The sequence below is a fragment of the Sorghum bicolor genome, chromosome 9 (assembly GCF_000003195.3).
Source record: "Sorghum bicolor cultivar BTx623 chromosome 9, Sorghum_bicolor_NCBIv3, whole genome shotgun sequence".
Classification (NCBI taxonomy): domain Eukaryota; kingdom Viridiplantae; phylum Streptophyta; class Magnoliopsida; order Poales; family Poaceae; genus Sorghum; species Sorghum bicolor.
Genome location: NC_012878.2, coordinates 54,411,600 through 54,422,468, shown reverse-complemented (window position 1 = coordinate 54,422,468; position 10,869 = coordinate 54,411,600). Strand labels below are relative to the sequence as shown.

The 10,869-nt window shown below is 42.9% G+C and overlaps 1 protein-coding gene across 2 annotated transcripts; it reads right to left on the bottom strand.

Moving 5' to 3' along the window:
• Positions 1,681-10,683, bottom strand: LOC110430166 (ubiquitin carboxyl-terminal hydrolase 25). Of its 2 annotated transcripts, none has more exons than XM_021447282.1 (9): positions 10,099-10,683; positions 9,505-9,994; positions 8,739-8,814; positions 8,518-8,616; positions 4,650-4,796; positions 3,708-4,567; positions 2,566-2,694; positions 2,240-2,390; positions 1,681-2,094 (listed from the first exon to the last, which is right to left on the bottom strand). In XM_021447282.1, the coding sequence occupies exons 1-8, from the start codon at positions 10,271-10,273 to the stop codon at positions 2,273-2,275; spliced, it is 2,094 nt and encodes a 697-aa protein (XP_021302957.1). In that variant the 5' UTR covers positions 10,274-10,683; the 3' UTR covers positions 1,681-2,094; positions 2,240-2,272. The 2 variants fall into 2 exon arrangements, with proteins under 2 accessions (XP_021302957.1, XP_021302958.1); XM_021447283.1 differs by having other exon boundaries at positions 4,650-4,736.

Genomic DNA, 10,869 nt, shown 5'->3' with positions numbered 1-10,869 from the left:
AAAAACTAATTGCACAGTTTGGTCGAAATTGACGAGACGAATCTTTTGAGCCTAATTAGTCCATAATTGGACAATTTTTGTCAAATACAAACGAAAATGCTACAGTGTCGATTTTGCAAAAATTTTTGGAACTAAACAAGGCCTTACAAAACGTCTCGTAAAAGATTTTTTGTACTAGTGTAATGAATAAGAAACCACCTCTAATGTGCACACATAGTAGGGTAAATAAGTATTGGTAGAGATAGAGGGACGATGGCCTAGCTAGGTTTGTCTCCATGAGACAATGAGGCTTCGCCAACTGCAAGTAGGGCAAAGGCCTCTTACTATTTTTCGTAACGTTTCCGAGCTCATAGCCTAGAAAGCTCTTTATGTGAACTCCTAAAGATTGGTAAATATAAACCTTCAATATTTTTTTGTCTGAACACCTTAAGCATCCGTTTTGATAAATTTCTCGTTCAGATGTCCATGTCGATTCATGCTTCATATATGACTATTTTCTTTGCCTGGAGGCATTTTTTTTTTCCAACACAACGTTTCCTAGTTTTTCTTTGCTAGCGCCCCTTTGTCGCCTCTGGCCACCGTAGCCACCGCCGGACGGTGCCCAAACTGCTAGAGTGTGATGGCAATTGGACGGGGTAGCGAGTGAGCATAATCATGTCGTGGCCTGAATTTTTTATTTTAAAATAATTGTAGCAATTATTTGAGAAAGGTAAAAGAATTGCTTCCTATTTGTTTCGAACACTTGTTATGTCGACGTTTCATACCACCAACTAGTGTTTTGTTCTTCGTGCATGAGTTCAGATGACTTACCACTCAGAGGTTCGGGGTTTATGCTAGTTTAGGCAATATGCCCAAGGTCCAATAGGGTTCGGTCATGTTTCTAAGCACCGAACGCTCAAAGTTTACAGTAGACATTATTATAAACGGGTGGGAGAGAAGAAGGCGCGTGATTGGAGTATATGAATTTTATAGGAAATCCTTTGTTCCTTCCAAAGGGACGTATATGAATTTTTCTTTATATAAGATACAAATCCTTCAAAACTATATCTCTATTTTTTTTTTTGTTTTAGAGGTCCGAGGAGAGAGAAAAGAAGAGAAGAGCGGTCATGTCGCGTGCTGGCGGTCTTTATTAGCCTGAAATCCGTCCATGTATATATATATATCCATAACCAAAGTAGCAGATACAGCTGCGATGCGAAGGCTCAGTTTGATTCGAAAACGATGCAGCAACAAAGCAATAATTCCAAAGACGTCTCCTTGTTCTCTTTCGAATCATTTGCTGTCCTCTATTATCATGCAAGAACAAATGCCTGATGGCTATATCTGCCATTTCTCGAACCAGTGCAGCGTAAGGCAGGCAGGCAGCACCAAAGCAAATCCATCGACCGCGCCGGGAAACAATGACAAGCTGTTCCGAAACAAAGCTTTAAAACTGGAAATGCAAATATACAGCCCACTGCCTGTCTGCCTACTTGCATCCTTGGACTTGGAGTGTTCGGTATTCGTTCCAGAGATTAGATTCACCAGATAAACATGCCAATTGAATTCCTGTGCCATGGCAGAGTACAAGAACAGGTGCATGACGTATCAAAAGCACATAACTAAATAGGCGACGCGCATGCGCACGCGCACGACACCATTTCACTTGCTATTCAGGTTTTTCACATGATCAAACATCGATTTGCCATCAGAATGATAAATAATTATATTCTCAAGTCAATTTGCTTCCGGAGACTGTCAAAATCTAAAAATGTTAGCTGTCGAATCGACCCCCATAACAGAACATTGACCAAAACTGAGACTGGTCAGGGCGAAAATACATTTGTAAAGGGTCAAAAACAACATAAACTCGTGCTTTAATCTGCCAGCTATATTATCTTACAAAGGGAGAAAAAGAGGTATCTCCTACATTCTAGACAGATAAGCAGTGGGGATGGTGGCGTGGTGCCTATAACATCAGGGATAACAACAAAAAAGATATTGTACATGCAACTTAGAACTCCTCGTCTCAATCTCAGCAAAGAAAACAAAACTGTCCTCAAAAATAAGCCGCGCGAGGAGTTGGGGAGTTGACCACCAAGATCCAATTGACACCTAAATTGTCAGAGATAAGAAATTAGCAATAAAAATACATTAATGGCAATCAGGCATAAGGAAATTAACAAGACAACTACCAGGCAAACAAGTATTTCCACATGAAACTACAGAATCCCACACAGCATAGTATATAGATCCGTACCTAGTAGCTTCTGAAGAACTGCCGCATGAAAAACTAGGCATTTGGTGAATATTTGCCCTCAAAGTATGATCTCAGACGTTTGATGAGATTGTCTATCAGTGACTCCGGAACTTTTGACCTAAATATTCTAGCATCTGATGCTAGCTGCTTTCTGCATTACATGAGAAAAGCACACGGTGTCAGAAAAGGAATCCATAAACATCTTGAGAATATTTAATCCAACAGACCTTCGGTATATAGACAAAAAGTACAGAATCTTAATCAACAAATTTCCTGTAACCAAAGCTAAATAATTTCTGCCGCTGTCTACAGCAAAAGCACATTACCTCATTGTATCAAAATCTTGAGAAATGTCTGAACTTTGAATCCGACGCCTCTTTTGCGAGCGCATAAAATTGTAGACATCATCCATCCATACAGACAGCCGAAGCTCAGAATTAGCTGACTTAGCGAGCCTTTTTTTTGGGGGGGGGGGGGGGTCAACAAAACATGCCATTAGCATTACAAAATTATTACAAATGAGACAATGATCAACTCAGGAAAAAAAAGGAATAATATATTATGCATGCAGATGGAAGAAAAGGACAAGGTTCTAGAATGTGAAGGTAACTAGTGCAAAAATGGTAACAGTAATTTCATCCATGGGTCATTAAACGATGTCAAATGGATTAGATCTAGAGGTCTGAGGCAAGAACCTTCATGTGTGGTTGCTTAGGGATATTTGCAAAGTTTTCATTCAAGGCCCCATGTAGAATTAGCACCATTAGAGTTGCAAGGATAAACAACATATCCAAATCAGTCTTTGATTTACTAGTTTAGAATACAATTTTTTATCTGTGCAAACCAAGGTAGTATGAATTATCTCACGTCAACATATTTCTAGTTCGCATTGTGCTATATGGCGAGTTGGATCGTATAAAATGAATACATGACCAAACTTGGAAGGTGCTGATGTGCAAAAAGCAACTGAAAGGAATGGATGGCCCAAATTTCATGGAAGTGTTACACGTAGAATATATGGTGAACGGTGTGAAAGCAGCAGAGCCAGCATTGCGTTGGTGGGCGGCGCCACAAGGAGATTAACCCTTCCAATTCTTATTTTCCTCTAATAGTTACAACTCCGCGTATATTATTAGGTAGGATCCCATTCCTATGACATTACCCCCAGAGGGCTTGTTCGATTAATCCCCTACGCAAGGGTTTGGAGGGGATGAGGGAGACTTTGACCTGTTGGGCATTTAATCCCAGTTTCCTTCAATCCCCAATAAACCAAACAAGGCCTAAGTATTGGATGACTCCGGACTCTACATAGTCTAATTCTACCAAACATAATGGGGCAGTAACCACTGTCTAGGAGGGTGGACCCGTTGCTACAGTACCCACGAGTGCTGTTCGTATGGGTCTCAGTGTCCACATGTAGCAGAAAGATATACAAAAAAAGTAACAGAATACCAATTAGGGTACTTACATTTCCTGAAACTTATCTTCTTCAAATTGGCGTTTGTTTCCTGAAGAGTTTGCATGAGATGACTGGTCAGAATATTGTTCAGCATGTGAGGCCTTGCCATTACTGATCTCCTGTTGAGCAGGCGTGGCATTGCCATTACTGGTCTCTTGTTGAGTGGGCATGGCATTTCCATTACTGGTCTCTTGTTGAGAGGGCGTGGCATTGCCATTACTGGTCTCTTGTTGAGCGGGCATAGCATTGCCGTTACTGGTCCCACCAAGATACTGGGAATGATGACCTGGCTGGTCATTTCCATTTGCATCCTGCAGTGTTCTTGGCTGGCCATTTCCATTTGCATCCTGCAGTATTCTTTCTGACTGTTGGCCTCTCTCTCCACAAGAAATAGTATTATCAGCATTATTTTTAATGGGTCCCGCAAACTGTCCAGTCTTGTACCCATTTGATTCTGATGATTTAGCAGTTTCATTGACCTCTGGATTAATTTTTGAAGTGAGGTTTACTTTGCCATTTGACATAACCTTTTCTGCTGCGCTATTCTTAAAGTGAATCGGCTTGATAAGTGGACCTGATGCAGTTTTTCCATTCTTCAAGGGCATCAGTACATTATCTTTGGTAGAACATATGCCATTCTGTTTTACCAAAGGTATCTTCGAGGTCTCACTAGATGAGGTGCTTGATATGCCAATTCCATTGGTGCTGAAAGGTTTAACTGCAGTAGAAGAGTAACCATTTGTACTAGGCTTTTGAGTTTTTGAATTCAGTATATAAAATAGGATATAGACCTTCTCAGACAAAACATTCTGAGAGCTTGATAGGGAGACATGAGAATCGTTACAACAAAACCATTGACCAATAGAATCCTGCATATAATGCATGTTCCAGGTTATGTTCAGATATAGTACAAGAACAGGATTATACAAATTTACAAAGTGATTGAATTACCTTAACATAGGCATAGTAGTGACCAGACTCTGGGGAGAGCCCTGAGTGGACGATACAACCAAAAAGATTATATACTGGTTGCGGATCCTGCAGCTCCATGCAAGCCAAGATATATGTCATATCAATCAAGGGGATAACTGATATAGTCTAATAAGATATGCGCGAGAAAATAAAAAAAATGTTTTCAGTCAATAAGATTAGGAAAAACATCATGCCTTCACTAAATGAAAATTTTTATTCCAGACAGAAGTGGACACTATAACTAGAATATTAGCAAAGATGATAGACAACAAAGGAAAATGATTTCACAAAGACGCTTGAGTGATAAAATAAAATACAAAGAAGGAGATTTTTAACTGGATAAAATACTGCAAAGGAATCTCACAGTTCACATTGCCATTGCACTGCTGCCATACTCTTATATGCTTTTACATAAACAAAGTGATACCCATAAAACCTACCTCCTGAAAGATTTCCTTGAAACTAAATGAAACAGAAGTCTTTGTTTAGACTGACGTACTTTGGTGATAGTTTCATGTACTCCCTCCGTCCACGAAAGAGTCAATTTCTAGAGTTGTCCTAAGTCAAACTTTTTAAACTTTGACCAAATTTCTAGAAAAAAATGCTAAGATTTATAGTATCAAATTAGTATTATTAGATTCATCATAGAATATATTTTCATATAATGTGTATTTTATATTATAGATGTTGTTACTCTTTTCTATAAAGTTAGTCAAACTTTAAAAAGTTTGACTGGCACGGATTCTAGGAATTGATTCTTTCGGGGACGGAGGGAGTAGTAAAAATGGCCTTGCGTGGTTGAGTCTCAAGACTGTAGTACAAGCTATATTACTGACACTTGCTACAGAAAGCAATTGTTACTAACAGGGGCCATTTTAAATTCAACTTTACTCTTACAGCACCCAAGGTATGGAAGTGCCAAAGTCAATCAACTTATCACCAAAACAAAAACACAAAATGGTCAAACAAACAAAAATTGGTTTGAGGACGGGCTGATAGACCAATGGTTGGGATCAGTGGTTTCCATCCCACTCCCACCCACCAGCGTTTGATTCCAGTCGGAATCAGCTGGTGTCTCACCGGGGCATGCCCCCGAAATAAATTGTGTTGCCTCCTCGCATGGTGCCACAATGGTCAGAACAATGTGCCCATCGTCTACAGAGCCCTGTGTGAGTGTGTGTTGGAATATAAGTGAATTGCCCACCTCTCCCCATCAGCTTAAGCTTTTGGGTTGAACTGGTCGGTGCATGCAACTCAATATGGTATCAGAGCCAGAGGTCTCGAGTTCGAATCCTGGTTAGCGCAATTAAAATAAAATAATTGCTGCTCGCTCCTATTCCACGTCTGAGGGCTGAGGGAGCCTCCACGTGAGGGGGAGTGTTGGAATATAAGTGAATTGCCCACCTCTCCCCATCAGCTTAAGCTTTTGGGTTGAACTGGTCGGTGCATGCAACTCAATAGTGTGACTGCCTATTTCACTAGGGGCACGATATTCAAGCTGTGTAGTTGTAGGTCTTGATATGTGCTTCAGGGTGTTAGTGTGTGTGTATGTGAGTTTCTGCATGTTCGCACATGTTCAGATACTACAGCTGTACCCAGTTAGAAGGCGTAAAAAAAATGGTTCCCTACAACTTCATCTATAGATAGCTCAGTTTCCATAGCTACCAAATCAGCAAGACTACCTTTATCAGAAATACATCACAATGCATTATTTCCTTGTGTAGGCCCGTAGTAAATGTGGCATCTCCTTTCTCCCCCGTCCTCTTCTCTCCATCTATTTCTCTCAGATTCAAGCCAAACGACATGTGCGGCTCTCTCCATCTATTTCTCTCTAGGTTTCAAGCCAAACAACGACAGCCAAGCGGCCGAGCCTCTCCCTCCCTCTTCTGACCATCCCTTGATTCCCTTTTCAACGACTGCAAAACGCATGCAGCATTCCAAGCCGCCCCTCCTCTTCCAGACCAAGACGGGCTGCGAGGCCGCGGGCAGCAGCACAGCTGCCCCCGCCTGACCTCCTTCCCCTCACCAGCAACGATGGATCTGGCTTCTGGCGGTGGCATGGCTTCTCTTCCTTTTCCACTTGCCAACAACAGATCTGGTGACCGTCACCCCCTCTTCCCCTCACAGGCAACGAAGGATCTGGCAGCCCAGCAGTCGCCCCCTCTCCCTGTTGCCGAAAACAGTGAATCTGGCAACAGCAGGTCTTCCCCACACCGGCAAGGTCAGGTGGCGTGGGCTGGTCTCAATGGTAGCCCCACAAATGTGTGGGGAAGAAACCATGCCTCGACACAGGGCGCCTCTCGGTCATGTCTTTGTTCATTGGAGGTTGCTCTGACTCGGATTCCTGCCTGAGAAACAAATTCACCCTCCCTCTCCCTCTCATTAATTCTCTTGCCACATCGAATTTTTTCTTACATGGTAGGCTAACTAATTCTATGAAAAACATCATAATCACTGCGCCAGGACTGCCCTAAGTATACTAGTTACAGAGTTGGCAACCAACATAATAAAACAATTAATGAATGGTAAACCGAATTAAACTAAAACCAAATGCATAGTTCTCAACACATGAGCAAGAGTATACTCCCTCCATCTGTCTATGGTAAGTGCCTAAGCAAAAAACACAAAGACCAAGGAGAAACAAACCAGGCCCGTTCTCCATTACTTCAACTACCTACATGAATGGCCTTGCATTATATCGGCCACAAAACTGAAGCATCCTGCTACTACCAACATAGGATCGGCCAATCACACCATGGGAGAAGGAGCAGCGCATTAAATCAGCCAGAGAATTGAAGCAGCATGCACATCTGACCCGAGGCAAAATTAGCCTCTGCAACCAAGCGCACTGATCATTTGTAGACACTTTCTCTGAGCTAATACATTTAACAAAGACAGACCAAAGGAATACTTTGATAAGGCGTAATGATGTATACAATTAGCAAACTGAAGTTATTACTTATTCTGACTGTTCATAGATGTTTTATGTACAAACCACAAAGTGAAAGCTCTCTAACTTTGGCCAATGCTTACAAAAAAAACTATGAGCATTGGTAGTACCATTGGATTTGTGCATATTGGAAACCGTATTGATGTTCAAACATCATATATCTACAAACGGGAGGAGTTGGTGATATTAGTAGCAAGCTGATTGCAAAAAAAAAGATGCTCACAAATAGCTCAAAACAAAAGTGATGATAGCGGCTGGTTATATCAAAACAGAGGACAGAGATTGGGGCCTGTTTGATTCCCTTGCAAGCCCTTGAATCACCTTGTCCAGCAAAGACAAAAGTTTGGTAGGACTTCGGAACTGGAAAGCTAGCTTTGCCCATCAAATTAGATCAAGGTGGCAATGATATCTTTTCTCGTTCAGGAGAGCCATTTTAGTGCTAAAAAAGATTTGTAACTTCAATTTCAGATGACTAGACTCCATATACGAGGACTAAATACAATTACAAATAAAGGCCTGACCTAAAAAGTAGTTAGCTCAACAAATTAACCAGTACCTCCAATAGAAACCCTGGAAGTGATGTCGCATATTATTAAATTATTAAGTTACCATAAGCTAGTTCGTATCCAGTTAAGTTCATTGGTTAATTGGAACTTATGTTATTAAAGGACCATGATTTGATAGTTGCTGTGGTTACCTTAAAGAAGTTTGATCCACATAATTGGAAACAATGTCTTTAAACAAATTAGAAACAGATAGCAGTTAACATGTGGTTTCATATCAATGAGCAACCTACCACAGGTGAATAAATTGGTTTCACAGATAGCTTTGCATTCACAAAAGTTTGCATGCCTAAGAAAAATCCAAAGATTAAGCAATCAAAATTTGATGTTTTACCTGGTTTTTATTTTTATTGTACATGCAATCAGAAAGACCAAGTATCTCCTTGAATTCTATATTCCTGTTGATCTTTCCACCATTTATCCCCTCAAACCTCTAATATCATCATTCCAGAAAAAGAAAACACAGATCATCAGCAACAGCTCCTAGCCATGTCCAATAAATCAAGCACAAGTTTTGTCCTAATACAAAATAAGAAATGACTGGGGGTCAATAACCTTGAGTTGTATGACAAGCACCTTAGGTGCCCTCAGCATAAACATTTGCTTCCGTGCTGAGGTGAGCTTTTTACATCTGCCATTACCAAAATCATAATCAAAGCCTGATTCGAACACAAAAATCGGGAATGCAAGAGAAACACATTTGGATGAGTGAAAAGAAGCACATGAAGTTATCATCGCATCATCAAAGACGATATCGAAATAAGTTTTTCATATACTGTAAACAAATACTAATGTTTACATTGGCTGCTTTACATTTTGACAATTTCAATTCAGAAAGAGGGTCGAAACAGCTTATAGGGCGTCTTGACCAGTTTTGGAAAACTCACGACGGTCCATGGTTGGGTCACACCAACTTTGTTCCATAATAAGCAGACATAAACTGGAGAGACCAGAATTATCTTTGCCTTGGTGAAAATGACTACATAATAAATTTCACAAGAAAGGAATAGTAAGCTTTTCCTTCTCTAAAAAAGTAGCCAAGTAGGGTAATTTCAAGAGGTTCAGACTAACATTTACATTCCTATGGAATTAAAGACTAAGGAAACTGCACCATTTGCCTACAGGGACAATTAGATTGCAAAAGAAGGGGCTGGTGAAACTTCCTACATGATTTTGATTCCACTGAAAATATTATGATCAACCCTAAAGTACCCTAAAAAGGCTTTTGCATCCCTAACAAGTAAACAGTTCAAAATTCTGACAGTACATGAGACCTTCCTCTGGGAACCATAGGTCCTGTTTTAGATAAAGAATAGCATACCTTTCACAGCTATATTTGTTTGCGCCCTCCAATATCTCCGGCTGAAAGAAGCGGGCAAGGGCATCAGCAACAGAACTGCTCCCAGGCAGATCGAGACTGATGTCCATTATCTCATCAGTCTTGTTAGACTCTCCCTTGCACACAAGGCACTTCACTTGACTCAACAATGCCCCGCCAAATGTCTCCCTCATAACCAGACACGCCGCCTGTGCCCGGCCATCCTCACCACAGTTACCACTGGCACCTGCTGCAGGTAGCCGCTTGCGAATGCGGAGGCCAGCAGTGTGACAGGCATCCACAACATAGCGGAGGAACTCGTGCGCGTCCTCCTGGCGCCCCCACCTGAAGTGCTCGGCGAATAGGGGCATGCAGCGGATAACCTTTGCTGGGGAATCGAGTGCCCCTGCATCCGCCCGAAGCAGCCGGGCGATCTGCAGCTCAAGCACGCAGAACGCGCACTCCTTGTCCCTGTTCGGGAACACCTTCTTGCCTACAAGCAAACAAACCAACACAAACATCAACCACTTGATGAGTTCCGAAAAAATATATATAAGAGCGCGCAAGGGGGGTAAAACGGGCGCTAGGGTTTCGTACACAGGATGGAGTGGCGAGAGGCGAGGCAGAACGTGGCGAGGGGCGGCGTGGACGCGAGGCACTGGAGGACGCTGTTGAGGTAGCAGGTGTTGCCGAGGTTCTTCAGCCCCGGGGGTGGGCCCGTGCGGGGGCGCCGCTGCGGCGGCGGCGAAGACGGCTCCGCGGTCGGGGCCATCACCGGCTCCTAGGGGCGGATGCGGCGGGGACAGCACCGCCGCGGGAAAGCACAAGGCCCCCCTCCTCCTCCTCTCCACGAAGCTCCTCCTCCGCCGCCGCCGCCGCCAACTCATCCGATCGCATCGCCCACCTGCGGGCGCCGCGGAGGAAGGGCCACCGTGGAGAAGTTTGGCGCTCTAGGTGCGAGCGCGGGGATTGGCGCCGCTGGCTAGGCGAGGAAAGGGCGATGGGAAGGCTCGCGCCCTCGAATCGAGCAACAGGATGGCGACGGGGTGACGAGAGAGGAGGGAGGGAAGCGAGGAGTCTGGTTTTTCCCCCTCGCCTCGGGGTCGGAACTCGGAGCTCGGTAGAGAAGGGAGTGAAGAGTTGGTTCGGGTTGCGAATTGCGATGGGCCCGCGGATTGAGCTTCGCCTGGTGCAGCGGGTAGAACGGGTATATAACACTTTTTTGGTAAGAAGAGGTTTAGGCCTTGTTTAGTTCCCGAAAAATTTCAAGATTTCCCGTCACATCGAATCTTGCGGCACATGCATGGAGTATTAAATTTAAACGAAAATAAAAACTAATTACACAGTTTGCCTGTAAACCGCGGAATG